Genomic DNA, 25,608 nt, shown 5'->3' with positions numbered 1-25,608 from the left:
CATCCTGAATTGCAGCCAGCCCATAAAAGTCTTTATGAAGCACATACCCTAAAATAAAAGGCTGAGAATAAGTCCATTATTCAGCTTGTCAGAAGGCTTTAAGTCAAGGTTATTGTATTCAACGGGTTACTTAAAAATGAGTAAGGGGGAATAATTTTAAATAGACTTTTCAGCAATTGACATGCAGAGATAAAATCCCCTTGATATAAATGGATTAAGGTTGTGCTACACTGTCTTCTGGCTGTCAAAACAATGGGGACATTATTTTATGTCTGTTTTTTTTAGTATTTAATTAGCTGATTGATTTATAATAACCTGACTTCTGAAATTTCTCCAAAGAAAATAATTTTGTGCCACCATAGCAACGCCAAGCAGGTAGTGATCTATAATTTTAACAGCTAGCACCTGAAATTGGCTATTATTGATGAAAACGATCAAGGTTTGCATTAAATATCACGTTTCAAAGGAATTATTAAAGAACTGATCAATAGAGAATTGTAGCCTGTGTCTAAAATGAAGTACGGTCTGCAAACCTCTGTGTGAGTGCAAAGCAACAGAAGCTGAAAAACGGCACTATGATCAAACAATTCCAAACTGACTATTCACTGCCATTGTAAATTGCTTTTTTTTCTTTTTTTTTTTCAAAAAAAACAAACATAACTTCGTTCTGATTTGTCAAAAACTGCTTTTAGATATTTTACAAAAAAAGACTGTCAATGACTGTGAATATTTACTTTCCACAATCTGGTATGAACAAACAAATCTGAAGTCCTGTTACATATTCATATGAGTTTCAGCTTGAGGACAGTTTTATAGACAAAATCATAGTGATTTGTTTCTTACGTTATTTTCTATAAAGGAGTGGAATAATTTACTTTCATGATATTTGTGTTTGCACATTAACATACAGACATTTGCATAGTCATCTTGAAAGTACACTTTCTATCTAAATATTTTAGCTTTTACCTGGTCGTGAAATTATTTTACAATCTATTACATACACAATAGGTAAAACAATAGAGTTTGTAAAGGGACGCACAATCGCTTTACTCTTACAATAGTGGTGAAATAATTTGCAGCCAATGCTGATTTCACATGTTTTTATTTTACAAAATCATAGTAATTCACAGACATGCAAGAGTGGACAGTTAGCAGCTGCAGTATAGATCAAAGCTTGTAAAGACTTTGTGAAGCCTTATGCCAGTCACAATGAAATTTACAACTGAGGCTGAGACAGGAGCATAAATAATTAGATGATTAGATGATCAGGTTCAAAAAACAAAAGGCAATTAGTTTTAAATTATTACCGGATGTACTGAGTTATGATTTCATTTGCTCTGCTTCTTAAACTGCTTTAGACAGTATTATTCAAATTGGTATTTGTTTCTTGATAAGTACAGTTATAACACCTCACCCATTCATCTATACACTTATCCCAATGTCAGAAAAGACACTGTTTTGTCTCCTTAATAAAACTGGGCCCAGATGTTTCACTAGTCTGATCAATGAAAGAGACTTTTTCTCCTCATTTTTTTGCTTGACTTATCAATCTGTCATTAATTACCCTCACAGAGTTTCTCTGGACAGCCATTGAGGCAGGTCACAGGTTTACCTTTTTTTCTACAGATATCCCTGTAAATAAAATCCATAATATGCTGAAGTTTAAAGTAGGGCTGAAACAATTCCTTGAATGATTCGAGTACCTCGATTATTAAAATTCCTCGAGGAAAATGTAACTGCCTCGAAGCTTCGCTAATTTATGTTTTATTATTTAGTGCACCGTGTTCCAGCCGGGACTCTCACTTCCGCCTCTGAGTTGTTGACGAATGCTAAGTGTTAGCGGCATAATGTCCAATTTTCAAGTTCGACCATGGGGATTTTATTGATCCATGATAATGCTCGGGTTTTTGTTGTTTTCGGGGCACCAATAAGAATCCTTAAAATGACTGGCTCGATGCCTGGAATACGGCAGACTTTCTCCTGCGGGAGCTGCTGGTGCAAAGCGAACGGCGGGAAGAGCTAGCGTTGCAGGACTATTTATACAGGTAAGCGGATAGACTGAACAAGGCGGGCTGCTGAGTAGTTGATGCTTATAGTGCAAGTGTAGCTTTACGTACAAACAGCACAATAAATTTCATATCACCCCGGTCTCAACAAACGGGAGGCGGAAATCATCGTGGCGGTACATGGCTGGTAGATGAGTGTCTGAGTGTGACGAACGAAGGTGTCAAATCCCGTTGCTAACATAAACACAAAAGCTGGGCAAGGTACACCTGTCAAGTCTCCTGTTTTGGCAGGGAAACTACTGTTTTTACTACAGTTTTTTTTGCCCCACTTTCCCGCAATTATTATTTTTTTTTTACCATTTTTTTGAATATATCCCGTATTGCTCTCCCCCTGGGTCTTACGTTCCTACCGTGGTCTACCGGCTTATGTCTCCCTCCCACATTACGTTCGTTCGTTCGTTCATCTGTCTCCCCCGGACTTACCGTCTGCCCCTGGTCTATTTCCTCCCTCAAATCCCCCATCTTACATTCGAAGATTAATGCATAAACTAAAAGCTGGACTATAAAAATTTTTTATAAACGTATTTGTGAGTTTGCCTCTTTACTATTAACTTGAATATAATTTCAGATTTTTGTATACATTTTCTTCAGGTTAACTTAGAAAGTGAGCTATTATTGTTACAGGTTAGTTTTCTAAACTACAAAAAAGGGATGCTCAAATATGAAAAACTGGACTGATGTTAATATCCGATGGTAACACTGGTGTTATGCTACATTTATCAATATTTTATTTTATCAATTCTTTTTATCCGATTACTCAATTTATTGTAAAAATTATCGATAGATTACGCAATTACTAAAATATTAATTTACAACAGCTCTAGTTTAAAGTATAAAGACTCACCACAACCAAAAGTGCTTTACAGTATGTTCTATCCTCCTAAGAATTTAATCTCAAAGTTGTATTTTCCCCCGTCCAGTCTCAGTGGCCTAAATATTAAACAGCATTGTAGCATTCAGCTTGTACTCTTCATACACCATCTAGACGTTCTCATTCTATCGCCATTAACTGCTCTTTACTTTGTTTTCTTTCACTATGCAATGCACATGTACTGAAGTCTCTAGGTTGCATATTCACATAAAAAGCACAGTGAGCATGTGTAGGTAGATGTATAAATAACTCGCAAGTACTACTCTGAGGCACAAGTATTTTTAGTCCTAATCAAACTTTAAAAGTGACGTTAGGGCGCCAGGTAAAAACTGGTCCTATATGACTGGTATTCATCATCTTGGACTTAACCTTTTCTCAGTAACCCATTTTTAAATTGCACACTGTAAAAGATTACCTCAATTACTTGCATTTTGTTTCCACAATCTTCCCATTGTGTGTGCAATTATCTACATTCGTGTATCTGTTTTAAAAACTACATCAAATCTGCTGTCATGCAAACAAAGTTTGTTTAATGGATAATTGGCAACGGTGTACTTACTATTGGGTGTCTGAGGCAGACCATCTCCAACCATGCTCTCTGATTCTATAATGAAAAAAAAATAGGTTTGGACTTGCTTGAATAGATTAATGCCAACATGTACTTAAAGATCCAGCTCTGTTTGCACCAAATTATTAGAAGACAATAAAGCATATGAGCAAACTGTGGCAAAAATTACTATTATTTTGTTCCTTTGTATCTTTTTTGTTCACACTGACCAAACAAAGTCGGTGTACTGTAATCTGAGTGTGTGCTTTCAAAAAGCATGTTGGCAATTTGGAATCAGAGGCTTGACAACAACAACAAAAAGAAAGACACCTACAGCAACAGGCAACTTCTTGCTATGTGGAAATATAGAAGTCTATTGATTTTCTTATCCGGGCTTATAATATTAGCCCGGACTGGTATTCATCATCTTGGACTTAACCTTTTCTCAGTAACCCATTTTTAAATTGCACACTGTAAAAGATTACCTCTTTTACAGTTTTACCTATTTTACTCTTTTACCTATTTCCAATATAGAAGTGGAAATATAGAAGTCTATTGATTTTCTTATCCGGGCTTATAATACCCCCCTGTTGCCTTGTATTTTATGCTCCTTTGTGTTTTAGCCAAAAAGAAGGCTTCTCATACCAGAACATGCATGCAATCCTTTAAGTCCAAGCAAAGTTGAAGCTTTTTCTCCTTTGAATATTGTATTATTTTCTTTTTAACGGGCCCATGTGAAATGTGACATGAATCTGAACTAACTTGCTTTTCCTTACAGGGTGTCAATGTTTAAAGGTGCTGCCTTTTAGTTTTGGTTGGAGTTGATGCAAATCACAATAACTTCCTGTGGTGGTATTTTACCCTGTGAATTGCAATATATTGCATTGTTTCAGAATAACATAGGTCCTATACTGACCTCTGAGCACACCAGACCTGTCATTCACTGAAATCATTATGACACAAAAGACAAAACAAAGGAGAGCTCGAAATGCTGAGCAGTTGAAATCCTTTGACAACCAAGAACAGGGAAACATTTACAAAACTGTAACAACTGACTTCAAAAGCTCCCAAATATATGTGTTGTTGTGAAACTAGAGGAGATACAACACAGATGTAAAGAATAAATACAGATAAAATAATAAATAATGCATCCTCCATAACTGGCTGGAGGATGTCCAGCCAGTTATTTTAGCAGCAAATTCAATTTAATTTGAAAATAAAAGGCAGATGACAAAGTTTCATCCTGCAAAGTTGACCTTTTGACTGTTGAATGAAAATGCTGGAACCTGACTGATACAGAATATTGTTTCTGATAATCAGCGATTAACATGTTTGTATTTAATCCTGACTTGACCTCATCAGTTAGTATTAATCCACGTCTATACAAATGGAAAATATGACAGAATTGACACATACTGTATCTGCAAGTGTTGAAAGGTACAAGTTTCTGAAGTATTTAGGCAGGAGATTAATTTTCCTTCCCATACAGACACAAAAAAAAATGTCAGCCATGGCAAAAAAGCTCTCTGAAACTTGTTCCAAAAAAATTTAAAACTCAGGTCAGTGCAAATAACACGAGATTAACACAGATTGACTGATAATGATATATTTCATTGGTGAAGTCTGTGACAGATGGAAGAAAAACAAATGAAGACAGATCATTTTTGTTATGCAAATGTGCACAAAGTTTTGCTGTTTGTAAGTCTAGTGTTTCAAGAAAGATTTTCAGCTGTTGATAGGTTAGATCAACTCTAAAGCTTTAAACATAAAGACTTGTTTTTTTAATGAAAAATATGAGAGGTTTTTTGTTCTGTTTTTTATTGTTTGTTTTTTTTTTAAATTAGGGTGGAATTGCTGTGATGGTGCAGGGGTCAAGCACAACCCACATATGGGGGCCTCAGTTTTCGACACGGCTGTCGCAGGCTCGACTCCAGGCCTGGAGACCTTTGCCGCATGTCTTTCTCTTTCTCTCATTACCCACTTTACTGTCAATTTATTATCAAATAAATGCCACTAGTGCTAATAAAACCTTAAAAAAATACAAACAAAAAATGAGGGTGATATTAGTTATTACCTTAAAAAATAATCACTAATTTGTTGATCCACAAAATGTTGTGATATTTGTGAATGTTTAATAACATTAATCTTGGAATTATTTGGCTATTGATTTGGTGAATTATTTTTCATTCACTCTACAATTACACAGTTTATGGGTTAATAAATATGGTTAGAATGAAAAAGATGGAATTCAGAGAAATAATAATAGAAAAAGAGTAATTTCGTAGAATAAAAAGAGGAATTTGCAAATTAATAAAACAGATTTTAGGGGCCCTTTCTTTTACCAGTGTCATTAAGATGCAGCCACCACTTTGTAAATCCCATGTTCAAATCGAGCAACAATTCCATCTCAATACACTTTCTAAAAAGAATAAAAATATCTATTCAATCCAATCCAATAATAAGATTCCAAGTCAGTTACATACAGTTAAAATTAATCCAAATTGAAGAACAGACTTGCAGCATTAACTCTTCCTGGAAGATTGTACAATTGACAACAAAACTGGCAAAAAATATTAGTAACATGAGGAGCATGAAAGTATTCAATAACCTTTCAAGGAAGTCTTTTGCACACACTGATATTGCAAAAACAAATGCAATTCAATATATTGTGAAGTCTTACTTCCAGTATTTCATTTAAATTTTACAATACTAAACTCTAAGGAAAGAAGTTTATATAGAAAAAAAAAATCAATTATCTTACCTCTGTGTGCTCTGACGTGTGTCTGAAAGCAGTTGTAGTACTTGTACTTCTTCCCACACACAGCACATACATACGAACCTGCATAGACATGTCAAAAATGAGTTTTAGTACCATTTTGTAAGTAGCAATTAATTTATTACAGCTATTACAAACTTGAACCACAAGGTTCAAGTTTGGATTAACTTCTGAAAGTTACTCAAGTGAAACTAGATTAATGTTGTTATAATGATATTAAGATCATATCTTGCACAATTTCAGTATGTAAATATGAGAACTGTTCTTTTGTTGGATAGCAAAAATTGTAGCAATGTTGTGTACCCAGTAAAACTTGATGCCATACTAGTTGTTTTCCACCAAAGTAGTTCCAGTGGTAAATAAGATCATGACATGCGCCAAGGTATCAGCTGGTGCCCGAGATGATTTTCTGCTTGACCAGCTTGCACTTATGATCAGCTGTTATTAAATTCAAAGTCAAATTTTCTTCCGATCACTTAACACATGATACCATACCGCTACCAGATGTTGCTGACAACAACACTCTTCGGTGCAGCTGTTGCTGTGGGAAGAAAACTTAAAGTTGGCTATATTCTGTGTCAGTGAGGTGTTAAAGGAACAGGATTATGTAAAATCAACTTTTTTGAGTTTGTTATGCTATTCCCTCATCAAAAACATACCTGAGTGATGCCTTGATTCTGTCATGCATGTTTGAGAAATACTTTAATCTCCTGCAGCAGCTGTCCAAAGTGCTGGGGTGGACTTAGGATTGCCTTCGAGGACGAAGCTCCTCAATGGAGCTGCAGTTTCCAAGCTTTAGAGCTTATGCATTACAGAGCACCCCTCCACCATGCTTTCCCCACTCAGCTCAACCAGACTAGCTCCTCTAGACAACTAGCAAACCCCTGGTGGAACTGCATGTCTGCTGAGCTCATTATACACTGATAAAAACATTGTTAAAAGGTTAATAGAGGAGTAATGTGATGACATCTTGAAGGCAGAGTTTCAGAAAGAGCAGCAGTTTTTAAAGAGGTCAAGTCTTTTTAAGTCATATTTGACTCACAGCATTTTTATAACAACTAAGGGTAACATAGTTACTTGATTATGTTACCATTGATTATGTTTTACATCACTGTTATTTTAAATATTTGTTCCAGTTAATGTTTGATCACAGAATTGGTGCAACTGATTATGAAACATGGCGCCATGTTTCTGGAAAATACATAATACTGCCCCTTTAAAAAACTTCACAAGAAGCACTTATGGTGTGAGAGACTAATTAAAACAAAACTATGTTGTATGGATATGAGCTATATAGCTGATTCTTTAGGTTGCTAAAAATCAAGTGTTAAACTTTGACTGCCATTCTCACCCTTTAGTAGTTTTTTTCTTAATGTTTCAGGTACAAAAATATGCTTTCACAAAACATCAAGTCACATGTATCTTAGTGACATTTCATAAGTTAGCATAAGTTCCCAGAGCCAACTGCTATGAAGGGTAAATGTATTACAGCTAAAATGATTTGCTTTCATTTTACTTTCCAGATCTCTTTCTTATGGATCATGTTGAGTTTAGATCTCAAAGTTAGGACAAGCATCAACATTCCTTCAGAAATGCACACAACGACTGATGTTAACAGTTACTAATACTAATTGCCCTAATCATTATAATTGCTGGTATAAGATGGAGAAGTTTAAAATGTCGACTCCAAATCATTTGTCTTTGTTTGAAATTGATCAAACTCCTCTTTACATAGACTGCTCTCTCACACATCTTGTGATTCCTAAGATAAATAATTAATGACCACTCATGACAAGAAGGCCAGAAAGAAGTATTTTAAATGCTGGAAGTACACTTTATAAAGATAAATTTGACTCAACTAAATAACTGTTGGCAGGTCAAATTCTCTCATCAGTGCATCTTTAATGCTAGAGTAAGGGTTTATACAAAGTGTGGGTTCTGAACTGGTTCTGTAAAAAAAATCCTTGCTTAGATATTCACAACCAAACCACAGTGGAAAGAACCAGCACTGTTTTACATCACTGCGTTACTTTAAATATTTGTTCCAGTTAATGTTTGATCACAGAATTGGTGCAAGCAAACACTAGCATAGCTTTAGAATTGAGATTGCTTGGTAGAAAAACTTTAGCAAGGGGGAATGAAGGAAGGATATACTCAAACTGTAGCACTAATCATAAGAAGTCAGCTTCCATTTCCAAATCCTTATATACTTTTTATTGCCAAACGTATTTGCCCATCTGCCCTCACTCACATATTAACTTTAGTGATATCTCATTCGTAATATATATTAACATATGATGTCAGCCCATCCTTTGAAGCCATGAAAGCTTCAACATTTCGAGGAAGTGTTTGCTCAGGACTTAGGAGAACATTCATTTGAATATTTTTTTACCATTCTTCCAGAAGCACGTTGTGAGGGAAGACACTGATGTTGGATGTAAAAACCTGGGTAGCAGTGTCCACTCTTATTTATCCAAAATGTGTTTGCTCAGTTTGAGGTTAGGGCTCTGTGCAGCCACTTAAGTTCTTCTACTCCAAACTCACTCATCCATTTCTTTAAGAACATTAATTTGTGCACTAAACTCTTTGAGACTACATGAAGCTTGGAGGTGTGTATTGATTGACCTCTGTGCACTTCACAACTCATCTCCCGACTTTGGGCTATGATTTTATATAACCTACAATTTTGTGGATTTGTTGCTTTCATTCACAATCACTTTCGCTTGATTGCAAAATACAAATATGAAACACTTGAATTTAGTAGTACTGTAAAATTTTGGACAAACTGTTTGTGTCAACATCTCTAATTAAATTCCTGTTTATTATTAATCCTAGCCAGAAAGAACCGGTGCAGGCTGGTTTTTAAAAGCTGCTGATTCCAATTAATTTTTTATTTGCTCTAGTTTATCCAGAATAATGATTTATGTAAATGTTGTTGTGTTAGACTGTGTGCTTTAACCAAATTTACATAATGAATCAACCTTATATACAGCTGCACTTGTATACATACATGAAGCTGATATGATTTTTGAATCATCTGAATGGTATCTCAATATTATAAAATTGTGAACATTAACATAATTTAAACTTAACAGATGTGTGAAAGAATGATGTGTAATACAAAATATCTTCTCCACCCCTAAAAGAAACTTGTAAAAAAACACTTATTTTTCTGTTATTCAAGCAAATTTTGCAATACCCATCTTTAATATTTAGCTGCTATCCCAACAAGTTGACATAACAGCATTTTGATTTCAGTACAAAAATGACTTAACAGAGTATCAACTGGATGTCAGTAATCCTTCAAAGAGTCCATCTTTTTAAGAAATAAATCTAAATCAGTTGAATGTAGATTTTTGTACTGCAGGAATATTGTTTTCATAAACTGGCAATAGATTTGACACATAAAAATAAATGTAACTATTTAAACTTCAAGCAAATGCAAGGATATATCAGTATAATCACACACCTATGCATGAGTCAGTGCTCTTCGTTGGAGGAGGAGTACCAAGGGCAAACATACCCTCGGTTTGAGCTCTACGGGTTCCACCTCCGCTTGATCCTCCATCTTTTCCTCCAATAACGACACAGATCTCAGCAGGGTTGGCATCTCCAACTTTCCCATTGCTCTTCTCTGAGATCCCAGGCTCTTTCTTCACAGCAACCGTCGGTGGCGTACTACTCGCGGCTGTGGATGGATCCGTGGCTGCATTCCCATTTCCACTTTCAGCCTGCTCCTTCCCAGGATTAGGTGCCTCCGCTGCACTCATGACTCCACCTCCTCTGAGCCTGTGCTTCTGTACAAGGAGTAAAAACAGCAGTTGATATAAAAATACATCCTAGTAACGTAATTTGAAGCTATATGGCCTCCAATCTTTACTCCATTCTTTCATTATACAATGGTGTATGGAAATTAATATTTGTGTCTATTATCTAAGAACAAGCCACCAAAGATTATCAGCAGCTGGGTTTTTTTATGCTTAACATGAGACCCATTTTTGCATTGTTATGAAAACACAGGACTGTGGTTTGAGATAACAAAGGATCTAATTAGTACTTGAGAGGAACCTACAATTAACCAATTAGAAACAAGGAAGGCAAACTAGCGCCGTTGATGTCAGGCATTATAACATTGTGCTATGAAAAATTGTGCCTTTTAATATTTTTAATGTGGAAAAAAGGAATCTAATCAATAGCTGAATATAATTTCTGAAAATGTTTAAGCTTGTTTATAAATACAAAAAGCATGAAACATTAATTCTGTTTGGTTTCCATTCAGAAACAACATTTCTCTTTATTAAAGCCATCTCTAATTTGGTCTTTAACAACATCTGATGAAAACATTGAACTACCTTGTTTTTTTTCACTCAAGCTAGTTAATTGAGAAATACAAGCTGTTTTAATAAAACTTTTAGAAACTGTTATAAAAACTGATGGTCTTCAGAGTAATTTACTACATATGAATATTTGCAGAATTTCAAAATATAAACTGCTGCCTCGATCTTCCAATATCTTACTAATGCCATCAGTCTTAACAACCTCAAAGTAAAGGTTTAAGTTATCTTAACATAATTTGTAAAAGTTGTGAAGAAAGAAGGCATTTGGCTATACCTAATTTTTTGCAACAATCTGGGCACCCTTAATGCTTTAGGATATCCTAGTATGCTATCTGAGACCGTTCAACAGAGTTAAAATTGTGTAGTCATGTACACACAAACCAGACACTGATGGAGATGTTTACTGTGGTAGTGTTCAGTGTTGCTTAGCTGTTATTGGAAGTCATCTTTAATGGCTTAAATCCTACACCCCTGTGGTGCTCAAATCACTGCAATTTGAGAAATATCTAAATTACACAGCTTACCACGTGGCTATAAAAGGCCTTGTTAAAAGAATGAGCTCAAATGCAACCAACCAAAACAGAAGTATGCCAAAACGAATGATGTTATGGAAGGAAGGAAAATCTGTCTTCTAATAATAGCACACCAATACAGCAACAAGTCTCTTTAAACCCCAAAAGCACCTCTCTCTGGATAAGACACATGACCTAAAATGGATAATACTAAAACCAAACATTGCTCTTTTTTGAATCATATGGTAGATCTGCACATGCAGTTCAAAAAGTTGGTGGAAACATTAAAACTAGATGTTTTCCTAAGGGTTGAGACTTTGTCAGATTCCCACCTAAACTACCCAACTTTTGGAAATTAAAGAAACTGAGTTAATACTGTACAAAATCTTTTAAAGGTATGTCATTGCAAGATTATATTTTTTTCACCTATGCATCTTGCCAAAATAGCTCAAGCCCAGTCAGAATGCAACGACAGCATCTGTCAACATCTATATAAAAATAGTTGCTTTGTTGTTCTCTAAAACAGTTGCGGCCTTCATGAAATAGCTATGTCTACTAATTAGGTGAGTTCTGAAGTCAATTGGGTACATAAGGTTTTATTTCCAGTTGGGCCTACTTCATATGTAAATATCATGTAGCTCTTTCCTTCCATATTACAATTATGTAGGGCTGAAACTTTTCCTCGAGTGATTCGAGTACCTCGATTATTAAAATTCTTTGAGGAAAATTTATCTACCTCGAAGCTTCGTTAAGCACCGTGTTCCGGCTGGGTTGTTGCGCAGAGCTTTCACTTCCGCCTATGTTCTTGACGAAAGCTAAGTGTTAGCAGCATAAGGTCCAGTTTTCAAGTTCGGCCTGGGAGGATTTTATTGATTCATGATAATGTCTTTTTATCGTTTTTCGGGGGACCAATAAGCATCCTTAAAATGATTGGTACAATGCCTGGAGTACGGCAATACTTTTGCAACTACTGTAATTCATCCGTTTCTGATTCGGTACAATTTAAAGAAAGAGGATATAAATTAAAAGTTGTTTTAAAGCAATGCAAAGTCGAAAGTAGATTTAGAATGCATAACACAATAAAAGCATCACTGGAAAACAGCGCAATTCAATAACTGCCTTTTGCTAATTTTCTTGTTCAGAAAGCAAACTGATTAAATGAAATCAAGTGAAAATAAAATTAGTTTTTTTCTGAAAGTCTTCACAAAAGGTGAAAACACAGGGTGCGATACCTTTGAGTCTGACAAGAAATTTTATATAAAACAACTTTTCAAAATTGAGAAAAAGAAATTCCTTTGAGTCTTTTATAGTTCAAACTAGCCATTTATCTCTGAAACAGAAAAAGGCAGATTGTGGTGTTACTGATGTGAAATTTTAGAATATTTCACCTCTGAGCTAAAGTAACTGACCATTAAAATTATATTTCCATGTTCTGGGCAGGTACAGCAATTTGAGAAAGATACATAGAACTTAGCTGCACTTAAATAAACTATTATGAGTATAACGTATTAATGTCAGCTTAAAAAGAAAACATGATCAATAAAATGTAAAATCTTCTTTTCTTCACTTGGCCTAGATTTTACAGGGACCCTTCCAAAAATCTCTAAATAAAAACATGATGCTTCATGAAGACAACAGGATCCAAGAAGGCTTTAAAATCAAAAAATCTGCCCCCCATTACTGGTAGACAAAGATCTTGCACTTTATTTTGATTTCTACTTTCACATATTGCACAGTAGTACAAAGGGGTGGCTAAGTTAAACTGCGATGGAAAAAAAAAGAGACAACATCCCTTAATGTTTAGGTGTTGTTGGGGACCCAAATGTAGAGATGAAGACAGCAGGAACATAAGGAAAAAAGGAGTATTTTTATTAACAGAACTTATTAGGAATAGACTGGAAACATCATATTGTGGACTACGGATACACCAATATGAATATTTGGGCTAGTATCTGACATAGATATTGCTATTATGGATGATAGCGATATCACATATGTCACTACCCTTTGATATTTTGGAAAAAAAAATAAATTAACACCCCGCTGACATCACCACTTATTCTCTGCTTCAGTTAAACTCTGTACAATCCTGTGCTGAGTGATTGTCACTGTCATAACAAACAAATACCACGTGACCAACCTCCTTCCCAGTTCCAACATCAACCCAGTTTTACATATCGGTCTGGATGCTACACTGGTAAGTAAATGAACAGTTGGGGAACAGCTGTTAAAGATCAGAAAACTGAGACTCTGAAGTAAAAGAACAGTAAAAAACCAAAAACAAAATGAAATATAAGAAGCTGCAACCAAAATTATCCTACTACTATCATATTCCAACAGACTATAACAGGTTGACATGAATGTAAATATTCACTGGAATGAAAATGGTCAACATAAGTAATGCAAATCAAATCCTCAAACGAGATGCATGTACGCGTTTTAATCTTAAGGATGGGTGTATTTTTCTCTGTGCACACACAGTAAGCCACATAGATAAGGCAAAAAACCTGCAGAGCTATCTGGCCCTTCTTTATTCATGCAGAACAGCTAATGATTACCATAGAGGCAATGAGAACAATAAGCACAGCAAAGCTAATATTTAGAAAAAAAAAAAACTCTCTTTAAAATATAGCTTTTTGGGCAAATGTTTTAAAGTACACAATATTTCTCTTTATTAACATCTCTGTAGAATACCTAGAGGAAAATTCAGTGATCTGAGAGGTTGCTTTGCTCAGACCAAAGCAATAACCAATCATCTATGATTATTTATTTAGAGTCTATTGTTAGTTTATTAAATATTTAGCACGCTGGGCTTGTGTACTGGAGCTACAGAAATTAAGATACAAGTGTGAGAAGTTCATGTTGCATATAAACAGATTGAGGAATAACTTTAATCATGCATGAATAAATCACTAAAAAACAAAATAAAGATATTAAGTTTTTTATGACCTTTAGTTTGAAGAAACATATTTTCAACTGGATTTTTCCCCCCGTATTTTCCACTAAATTTTGCTGTTTTATTGTCACTGAATGTTCTAAAGTTATGACTAGCATTAATATTTTCCATATTCTGGTATGCTTCACTGAACTCTACAGAAAATAGTTGTTACTTGTGGCATGTTGTGAGTCGGCACTGCTGTAAGGGTTTGATGTGCTTTTTCTCCCCCAAGAAACTATAAGAGGACTTTAAAACCCCTTAATTCAACAAAATGTCACAAATTAAAATAGAATAAAGTGCAAGGTTCACAGTGAAAAAACCCCCCACAGCCATCCCATTCATTATTGTTCAAGTGAATTTTGATTTCAACACAGCTGTTTTTATTATAATTGTGTGACCTAAATGCTGTTAGATATTCTTTCTGAAACACCATGTGTCGCTTCACAACAATTAATGCAGCTTCATCCTAAAGTCACGGCCAAAAAGGAAGCGGTAAAAACTACACAAGCATAAACAGTTTCAAATGAACCTGAGGAAATGAAGCTTAAGTTTCTCCAAGATTTGCACCTCCTTATGTTGGATAAGATTGTATGTACTGATTTACATGTACATACACACAAATCTGGAAATCGCAATTTGAAAGTCGTGTTGGATTAACATTAAACAGTGAATGAATTCACTGCCTCATCTTTTGTTCTATAATGCTAAGCCTCATAAGCAGGTATTAGTAAAAAATAACAACAAAAAAACAGTTGACAATATGACTTAAAAATAAAATCTCATACTCAATCCGATTTTAATTAACTTCCTTTCTGTTTTAAAAGGAATTAAAAATGTTAGAAAATATTTTCAAAACCTTAATCATCCCTTCTGGGAGTTGACCTGAATTCAAAGTCTAACTAAATACAAGCTGTAAAACATGCTTGTAAAACAAGATGGCAGCCCCTGGGTGGCCTGAGCTCACTCTAAGCCGAAAGACTGCTACGGTGAAAAACAATCCTGATTTTCCTAAGTTTAATCTTTATAAACAGCAAATTTGATTCATTGATTAATTGCCCAGTTCTATCAACAACCTCATTAATAATTGCCCTTGCTTCTTATTAATAGTTATTCATTGTCAAACCAAACTTGTTGCATGAGTAATTTGTTTATTTGAGAAAAATATTTAAGCAGGTATTTAACTCGCTTTTCACATGTAATATTGTAATTTTAGGCCCCATCCACACAGAAACTATTTTAAGTGTGTCTGCATACATTTTTTATCTGCGGATACAAAAAACTTTGATTAGGCTTCGCATCCGCAATCTTCAGAGATTTGGTTTGTCGATAGACCAGAAATGATCATTTTTGAAAAGTTCGGAATTTATTCCGAGTGTGAGTAAATTCCAAAATGCCAGTTTCATGTTTCCATGTGGCCATCCAAGTCATGTCTTTTTTAAACAATGACGTCAAGACTTCATCTCTCTCTATCCAACTTGTGCCTAACATGACGCCGTTTGGTGCTTTTTTTTGTGTTGTTCTCTGTGGTGTTACAGCGCCACCAAATGGCCTGGCATACCGACTACAGCATCTTCTGGAGTGCCGCAGCCTGTTCTGTGGGGCACATTTTTTTCTTAATTATTTAAAAAATACAGTTTACAGGGCCTTAAGCGTTGACCTTTTGCTAACTGCAAGTGAAAAATACTCATAATTAATTTTGCCCTTGCCACTTATACTTGATGTTTTCAAGTATGTGAAGACTTGAAAACATCAGCCTACATATATTTTACTAATAAACTGAGTTGCTTAAGTAAACTCAATTTCTTTGTAAGTATGTGATAGGAACAAGATGATGATTTAACAGTGAAACATGTTAATCTGGTGGGACTGCCCCCTGGTTATGTGGTTTTAATAGTTGATTTTCAACTGAAGACAACCCAACAGAAATACAAGCCGCAAAAGTTCCTCTATGCATTTCAGCACTGCAAAAAACATTTAAATCCAATTTGAAGTAACCGTGTGGGCAGACCTCTCAAAAGTCTTCTGGGTCAACTGCAAAATGAGCTGCTCTTTTATCATTTACAGAGTGGCGCCAGATTTTACGTCTTGGTGACATAATACATTAAAACATTAGTTCAACATTCTCCCACTCAGTCATGTGGAAAAGTGTTTTCTTAAGATGGTGTTCCACTTTGAGATCCTTAAGTTTCCATTGATGTATACCTCATATTTAGCCGTTTTTCATTTAGTCGGAATCATAGTGCGCCTGGAAAGTATTTACAGCACTTCACTTTTTCAACATTTTAATTTACAGCTTTATTCAAGTTAATCTCTTTATTCAAAATTCCACTTCTATAACATTTTTTTTTTTTTTTATCGTTTTTAAAAGTAAAAACAGATTTGATGAGCAAAACCAAGCACTGTTCAGACCGCAGTCAAATCAAACCAGTGAAAAGGACTCCAGGCAAAACTCAGGAATTAAATATTGCTGAGGCAAGGATCATAGCATGCTTATGAAAATACTTCAATGCAAAATCTAGTTTCATCTTAAAGAAGTATTAGTAAGTCAGCAAAGTTGAACTCAAGCAAACTATGTCCTTCAAAGGCAAAGGAAAATGAGGCCTTTATTAGCCCACGATTGAATGATTTATTCAAAATAGCTGTATCATGAAGAACTGTAAAGGAAAAGAGCACTGGCTGTACTATAAAGACAAGGACATTAATTGGAGTTTACAATTTCATCAAAAGAAAACACACTTTTTAAAATATTTTTAGAATACCAAGGTATGTAACTAGAACCTTATGCATACACTGTTGTGTTATTTAGCCTGGAATCAGGCTACATTTTGGCTAAAAATATAAAATCATCTTGTTTGCACATGAAACTGCTCCTAAATTTAAATTGGAGAAAGAATTACAGTTGCAGCAAAATTGTTTGACCGTTAATGCTGGAATATTACTGTGTACTTATTTACTATTTAAAAAATAGTAAAACTTATATTTCTGAAAACTAAACTTTTTTGAAAATACTAACAGGACCGCACACAGATGTGAATTATTGCCAGGGTAAGTGATTCAATCAGTAAAAAAATGACAAAAAACAGAGACATGAGGTTTTGCCCTGTAGCTAAGAAAAGTTAACTTGCTGATGCTCTATGTCACAAATTAACAAAAAGAAAAATGAGTGGATTTCCACAACAAAGTGAGCAAGTTTTATGAATGACATACATGTAGATTCTGAATGCAAAATAGAGGAAAACCACTAAAAACAGCAAATACCACATTCTTCATTTACAGGTATGTACTGTATATCTGCAGAAATGTTTGTTTCATTTACAACATGTGCTGAGATAAACAACAAACCAAACAAGGCACCAAAAAATTAAATTAAGGTAAAAAGCAAAGGTTTTCTCTGTGGGCTACTTTTCTAAATTTAGCTTAGATAAATTTCTGATTCTGCCTTTGAACTGAAAACTCTTCTGGATCAGGTTCTCTTGGATCTACAATCACTCTAAAGTTACTCTATTTCCTGGATATAAAACTTGTTTTATAACCAAATTTAAAATTTTAAGACCCCCTAAGCTGTTCTTCTTCCCTTTAAAGGGCCTTTGCTGCTCAACTGTCTCCCTAAACCATAACTGTCTTCTGAAAGCAACTGGTCTAGCTATTTGATTTAATTAAATGTCCAACCTTCCTCTCTGATGCAGCTACAGAGTTTTAAAAGTTTTTCATTCTGGCATTAGTAGACACAATAATGGGTAATCCTTTGAGATATGTGTTTTTTACACTTGAATGATTTAAGGTCAAGTACAAACACAAAGCTAAAAAAAAAAAAATCAGACAAGGTCCAACGAACCATAAGATATTGCAGATAACTATTGCTTAAGACCACTAAAATAATTAGGACAAAACAAATTTTTATTTACCTAAATATATCAACAACACAAAGCAAAATGTTATGCTTCTTGTACTTAAAAAAAAGCATCCCAGTTAACCCAGTGCCACATTCCTTCTCAGATGGTTTCATTTAAATTGCTGTTCGGGGCCCAGAAAGGCAAAATTGTTCATTAAAGAACAAAAAGGCAAAGACCAAAGAAACTTCCTAATTAAATTGAAAACAGATTGACCAGCAGTACTATTTTTTTCCTTCTGGTCACTCTTGTCATTAATCATCTCAAAGCTCTCCACATAAATTGGTAACTGTAGGGTACAGAATGGCTTATAGGTAGGAAAGTACTTAGAATGTTCTATTTAACCATTGAAACAGTAAAATAGTGCACACATGTTGCTACATAAATATTATGTTGCCATATACCATTACCTTTTACTGCAGCCGCAGAACGTTTTGTGTTTAATATATTTTCTGGTTATTACGAATGTTGAAAGCAATGTTTGACAAACTCTGTGTAGGGCTCATGCAAAAAATCTTAATTATTTTGGCCAATGCTCATAATTATTTATGAGTACGGTACTTTTTTAGATTAAAAAAAACAACAACAAACAAAGCATTTAGTTTTCTTTTAAAATCCTGAATTTATTTGTTCTGTCTAAGTGCAATGATGTGTGGAGCAAGACGTCTTACCATGATGACCAATAAACATATCCAGAACTCCTGGAGGAACATAGCTCTAAATTATAAAAGTGCCTCGTTTTTAAACGCAGTGTATGCTAAATTACATCAAATAATTTTGAACATAAAATTCAAAAAGTCTGATAGTAGAATTTCTTTTATTGAATTGCATCCTTAAAAAGCCTAAAACTGAGCAAACTTTCACTTATCAGGATAAAGATTTTTGATCTGTTCTCTTAATGAATTTACCTGTGGGAGGAACTATGCAGTAAACTTCCCTGAGGCTAAATAATAAAGATTTTTGTTTTTCTTTCTCTTTTGTCACTTGAAATCAGGATAAATAATGCCAACGATGCTTTCCTTTCAGAAAACGTTCACTTCCCTTCTCACCGACGCAACCTGTTTTGAGTACCATTTTTAATGCAGGCTCTAAATTAGTATATAAAATGTTGGATGTGGCTTGTTTTCCTCTAATTAAAGCCAAAATGCAAAATTTGCCATCTGGCCTATGTTTTCTTACAGTCTGAGGCGGCCTATATACCATAGCCTACAGCAGGATGGCAAGAGAAAATCTAAACCAGATGCACATCGGCTTCATGTCTCTTTCTGTATATCGTAAAAGGTTATAAACAGACATACAAAAACTCAAAATTGTGAAGATGAAAGAGCTGATTTTTGGTTTTGCAAATCTACATTTACAAAGTAACATGTTTAGATCAAAACATGTACATGTGTTAAGAGTAAATCTCCAGAGTAAAGGCAAGAATTCAACTAAACACTGCTGCTGCTGACAGTGAAGGAAGCAAAGTATTACCTCACCTGGGATAAATACAAATTCATGCCACACTTTTAAGATTTTTATTTGTCAGCATTTTTGAAAACAATATATTCTTGTCTTTTATTTCTCAACACACTACTTTGTGTTGGTCTATCCCATAAAATCCTACAATAGTTCATGGAGTTCATGGACGCATTGTGACAAAATGTGAAAATGTTCATGTTGTTTAGTGCATTTTATGCATTTTAAAAACAAAAGACAAAATCAATGTCAACATAGACATCTGAGTGTGTTTATGTCATTGCATTCAGATTTGCAAAACCTCATTTTCACATACCTGTGCACATTTACTTCTGCATTAATATCATGTGGTAAATTTATCTTGGGCTACAACATAATGAGGTTACGTGTATGAAAAACATCTCTAGGACAGCACTGCTTCAAATTCAGTGCTTACCAGAGGTACTTAAAATACTCAGCCTATATTTGGGTAATACTAAACGAGTTTCTGCACAATAATTCTGTTTATCAATCGCTGTGTTTTTAAATTGCTGAGGTTTCCTCATTTTTACAAAATTGCGTTGCTTGACCTAAAGTCCCAAAGCTCTGCATGTTTAACAGGCTGGAAAAAAAAGATTCCAAATATAAAATACAAATTTGCTTAACGCTCATAAAAATGTTTCCACTCTGGAGGGATTAAAATAGGAATCAGCAAAAACAGGGGAAAAAGGAGAGAGGAGGGAGGGGTAGCAGAGGGGGAGGGGGGGTCACTTCAATCACTGCTTTGACTGCATGTTTATATTATCCAGAGCAGAGTGAGTGACTAGGAGCTGGACTTCACCAAAACCTGCTTCACACTAATACCTGCATTTTCCATTTCTTTAATCAAATACAAAGTTCTCTGTCCTCGGTAGTAAATATATTCCAAGATGGTGTATGACCAACGATTTCAAAAAGCAATAATGCAAAGAAATGGATAAACTCCGCCACCGCTGTCTCTCGCTTTCACACATACATACACACATGGGATGTTCTGGAAAAAGAAACTGTGTCGTCTAGTAAAATTCCATCAGCATACACTCAAAAAACCCATAAAAACCTTTTCAATCTATATGTTAATGCCACGAATTAAAATTTAATAACAAGAGATATTGAAAAGCAGTGTTGAATTATACAAAAATAAATCCTGAAAGATCAGGCCCCTAAAATTAGAAATTCAGGGCTGCATCCGGACTGCTGCTAAACCCTTGTAGGCTGGCAGATTAAATTTTTGATGAAAATCAAAATTACACTGCACGCTGACGCAGCCGCAGCAAACCTGGCACTATTGTGATTTATGGATTCATTAAACCCGCGGGAGTTCCCCCCCCTTCCTCTTTTCACTCAAAGAAATGAGATTTGCTTTGGTGAAAATTTGTATTTTCAGAAAAGCTACTCAGGCTCTGCTCTACCTCTAGAAACGGCTGAGGAAAAAAAAAAAAAAAAAGCTTGTGTGTGTATATAACCACAGCACGTAAACAGGCCTAATTTTCATCGCTGCAGCAACTGAACACCCATATGCATTATTCATGAAAGCAATAACGTTCATTTTTATAAAGGAAGAAAAAAAATGTGCGGAATGTACAGAATTTTTTAATGCAGCACTCCCCGCCCTTAAAAACCTATCCCCTGAGACTAATTTAACTGAAGCCATTTTTCAGACATTTCCAACATGCCACTATGGAAATAAACAGAACATTCGGCTTAACAGTATGCATATTTTTTCCCCATATATTTAAGAATAAATCTGGAATTATGCATTTGAAAAAAATAAATAAATAAACACAAACTATGTTTTTATGTTTTCCAGAAACAGATACCTCATACATCTGCACCAACTTTATGACAATGTGAGCAGCAACTATGTTTCAAAACCTCTACCCTGAGGCGAGTGATTTAATCTTCCACCATCTTGTTTCTCAGAGACCAAAGAGAAGTTTTACCTCTTCATCTAAACTAGTGACCTCACTGATCCCAGTCTAAGCTCGGCTTTTCCTCATATAAGCATCAACAAGCAGGAATGCGGCTTACCTTTCAACTTAAAGGTTCATTTTTAAGCAAAGAATGTTAAGATTTCCATTAAAAAAAGTCATAATTTCACAAGGCATAACTTACAACAAAGACCTTCACGTGCAGATCTTTCCGATTTTCTTTATTTTTTTTCCCACATTCTGTATACATCCGTATAGACCCCAGACCTTAGCAGCACTCTGGAGAACATTACTGCACTGAGGAGGTAATTCAGCCATTTGATTGAAGTGTGTTGGACCAGGGAGAAGACATCTAAGACTTGCAGAGCACCAGCCCTTGAGGACTGGGATTGCCCACCAATATTCTAAACAGACTTTAATTTTATATTGTTTCTAAACCACATTAGGTCCTCTAAGGCACTTTTCCACTAGACCGCCTCCAACTGGTTCGGTCCCGATCCACCAGATTAATTTTCCTAATTTTCCATCAGCAGATCTGGTCCAGCTCTGCGTGGCTGTTTTAAGATTTTTGCACCTGCTTCAGGGGTAGTACTAGTCGAGTACTGAGTCAAAAGCAATTTGATTGACAGCTCACTGCATTAGTTGACCGGCTCGCACAGCAAACTCAAAACTATAGTTTAGCTATAGACCGGGGACATGCGGTCTGTTGTCAGAGAACTTCTCAGTACGGAGAAGTGTAAATATGAGTTTAGTCAAGAGCAGCGCTAGGAACACATGCTTTAAGTTTTGGAGAGGTACGACAGTGTTTAGCAAACCTGCAAGCAGCTTGTCTATCTGAAGAACGGGCAGCAATAAAGAAAAGAGAAACGCTGAAGCTGTGGTCAGTTGTAGTTTTGCGCAGACTGTGTGAAACACCGAAACTACATAATATCAACTTGGTGTGATGGTTTACATCGTTACCTAAATCCAAAAGGCTGCAAATTAAAAACGTAAAAGTGCCAGAATATAGACATATTTGCAGTATTTGTACTGCAAATATATCTATTTGCAGTACAAATAGATATATTTGTACTGCAAAATAATCTGCGTCTTCACCATTATGCATTGGCCAGCAATGAATTTCTATAAGACGAAATTAAATATCTAGGTTTATTTGAGTCCATCAGAACCACAACCTTCTCCATTGATGAGTCTCACTGTAAACATCAGCAAAGAGTTGACCACAGCTGCTGCCGCTCATGGCCCGCCCACTATAGTGAGGAACAGACCGTATAATGGAAAAGCTCACTACCTGGGATAGAACCAAACCGCACATTAACTGGTTACAGTGAGGTTTGTGTAGTGATTCCCAAATGATTGTGATGCCACAAATAACAGTGGAAGAGACTAGGGCAGCACGATATTAGAAAATATTACGATTGGTAAAAGCTGTGATGACGATATCAATTACAATATACACCCGTTTTCATCTATCCCCTCTTTTCTCATTGGTGCTTCAATCACTCTGTGACCCTTAGCTTAGTGGACAATACAATTTGCATCTGGTGTGAGCATATGCTGTTGTCACACTGCCTAATTTTAAATTAATGTAAAAAAAAAATAATCAAGTTCCTCAAACCTAAAATATGTTAGCTGACAATTACTGCATTCAAAACAGTCTTTTTCGATATTGTAGATGACATAGCGATATATTTGTGTCGTGCAGGCATTACTGTTAAGGGAATTAAAAAGAGGTATGATGAAAATACAAAAAACCACAACTACCAACACATTTTCCTTACTTTTTTTGCTTGTTAGATTTTGCTTGTTTGATCATTTTGCCATTCCAATCATTTTGGTTATTTACATTAATTGCTAAAGAGCACCCAAAGACTCCACATTTATAAGACCCAATGACGTACTGAACTCAACTTTGGGAATCACTGTAATAGCACATAATCCTCCCAATTTTTTTATAAAAGCTTCTGTGTTGATACATATGCCTTAGAGTTAAGCTAGCCCAACTGATATCATAATACAGATAGTTTACTAATTATCAAAATTCTTATTTTTCTCTTATGCATCTAAACTTTAATTCACCAAAGTTCACTTTGTTTTATTCTCAAGAGTGTAATGACCTACTACTTGTTTTCATAAGCATATGTCATATAAACATTCTTATCACCAACTCTATTGAACTCATGAATGACAGTGGTTGTCTCTTTGCAGTTTCATAGTCAAACAAGAACTCTTGCATTTTGATTAGACTGTTAAAGCAAAGGTCAAAATTTACACTCAGATTTTGCATACTGACCATACATTTTCCCCCACAAGCTCTCCGAACTGAATGAATAAAGATTTTTGAAGGTCAGCATTAAAATCACCCACAGAAAAAAAAAGGCCTCTTGCAGTTTCCCCCCTCACATTAAAATAAAAAGCAAGCCGTGCAAGATGGGAAAACTGTTTGGAGTCTGCAGGATTAATATAAACAGTACAGGCACTGGTTGTGATTGTTTTTCCTGCCCTCAAATTATGCTGACATGTTCCTTTCTTCTTCCAGTGCTATAAAGTTCACTTCGGATACATTTTTCCCCTGTCTACACAGCTTCAATCTTTGCAAATAAATTCCATTGGCACAAAATGCAAATATTACAGACTTATAACTGAGCAAGCAGTTATAGTTTTCTACTTGTAGATGCCAAAGGTTTGAAAGATTAGGAAACCTTCAAGATTAGGAAAATTCATATGAAAATAACTGAAAGGGCTAAAATTGTACTTTTTTTCCACACAAAAATTGAAAGCATTACAAAACATCATAATATTATTCCACAATAATATTGTTGTTTCATAATAATATTGAAATGTAAAATGTATTATTATTAAGTCGCACAACCAATCTCGTTACATTTTCTAATTTTCTAAAAAAAAAAAGACTACCTACAGGTGGCGCCAGTGGCGCATTGATTTTAAACCCTATATTTGTTTAAAAACACATTTCGAAACAGTTTTTTTTTTTTTTTAAATCAGGACGCTTTCTTCTTCTCATTTATCCACGACAAAACGATGAGACATCAGAACACACAGCGGTGATAGCAGTAGTGCTGTTTGACGACAAGAAAGGCAACTCTAGAGCTCTGCTCAAATTTGCAGGAAAATTCACAAAACATGGCTGCAGGAGGTTTTTGTGTTTCAGATTGTTCCTCCCCTCATCGTCCTTCATGTTGCCACTCTCGCCTGGTCCGGCTTGCTCCCATCGAAATAAACGGCGTTTTTACCTGGGCGGACGTGTGCGCAAACTAGCTGCACAAACAACACGGCGGCAGTTTCACTGCAACTTCATTACTAAAAAAATTTTAGCCCTCCAAAAAAATAACATCAACAGATTATTCAAATTGCTAAAAAGCCATTTACCTGGTTGTAGAGGCGAACAGTAGTGCAAAGAGGCTGCCTGTGCTCGTTTGTCGTGTAAAAAGAGGAGGGTAAAACTTGATGTCCGCAACGAAAATTTCTGAAATTTAAGATTTTTAAATCTGAAAAAACGAAAACAGTGGTTTGACATACCTCTAAATGCGATGCAGCTCATGCGAAACAGGCTACTGCTCCAGAAAATCCTCCCTCCCCGACCAGAGGTGACGGCACAAAAACTGCTTCCTCAAAAAAAAAAAAAAAATTTCTGAATTAGTTATGAGAAATTCCAAATGATAAAAAAATTTCACCATAGCGGTTTTTCCCTTTCTTGCGACCCGCTACGTTACATTTTAGTAAAGCTTGATGGCGTATTGGAGTAATGAATTCGAGGGGTTGGACGGCTTCGTCGAGCCGCTCCGTCTGTGCTATGCACAGGGGGTTAGTGTTGCGGTTCCTCCTGTGGAAATTTTCGTCCGCCATATACAAGGGCAGATTCTGAAATTGCAGCGACCGGCCTGAATATTAGCCTGCATGGGGGGGGGGGGAAGAAAAGAGAAAAGAGAAAAAAAAAAAAAAGTCTGGGATGGAGACAGAAAAAAATAGGTTGGCCAACTGTGAAGCTGCACAGGGGAAAGAAGAGACTTAACAAAAACGAAGAGATGGAAGTTTATTAGAAATTTACGGCTAGATGAAAATAAATTGTCAATTTGATACAGTTTTTATGTAATGTTATGTAATTCAAATCTAAAAAAAACATAACTGTACATTGAATTAACACCATGTAAGCGAGGCGTGAGACAAATGTATTGTTTTATGATGCGTGTTTGTTCTTAAAGCCCAATTTGACAAAAAAGTGACAATTAATTGTCACTTTTTA

The 25,608-nt window shown here is 35.4% G+C and overlaps 1 protein-coding gene across 7 annotated transcripts in view; it reads right to left on the bottom strand.

Moving 5' to 3' along the window:
- znf618 (zinc finger protein 618) overlaps window positions 1-25,287 on the bottom strand; it is a 44,232-nt gene extending 18,945 nt beyond the window's left edge. For 4 of the 7 annotated variants that reach the window (XM_028025520.1, XM_028025517.1, XM_028025521.1 and 1 more), the window contains exons 1-4: window positions 24,885-25,287; window positions 9,730-10,057; window positions 6,246-6,323; window positions 3,497-3,541 (exon numbers count right to left, since the gene is read on the bottom strand). In XM_028025520.1, coding sequence (XP_027881321.1) covers window positions 3,497-3,541; window positions 6,246-6,323; window positions 9,730-10,030 — 424 coding nt within the window. In that variant the 5' untranslated portion in view covers window positions 10,031-10,057; window positions 24,885-25,287. Of the gene's footprint in view, window positions 1-3,496; window positions 3,542-6,245; window positions 6,324-9,729; window positions 10,058-24,734; window positions 24,772-24,884 lie in introns of all 7 variants that reach the window. The other 3 variants (XM_028025516.1, XM_028025515.1, XM_028025519.1) reach the window with 3 other exon arrangements.
- Window positions 25,288-25,608: the final 321 nt, after the last annotated feature.

This window comes from Xiphophorus couchianus, chromosome 8 (assembly GCF_001444195.1).
Source record: "Xiphophorus couchianus chromosome 8, X_couchianus-1.0, whole genome shotgun sequence".
Lineage (NCBI taxonomy): Eukaryota > Metazoa > Chordata > Actinopteri > Cyprinodontiformes > Poeciliidae > Xiphophorus > Xiphophorus couchianus.
This window is presented reverse-complemented; position numbering and strand designations above follow the sequence as displayed.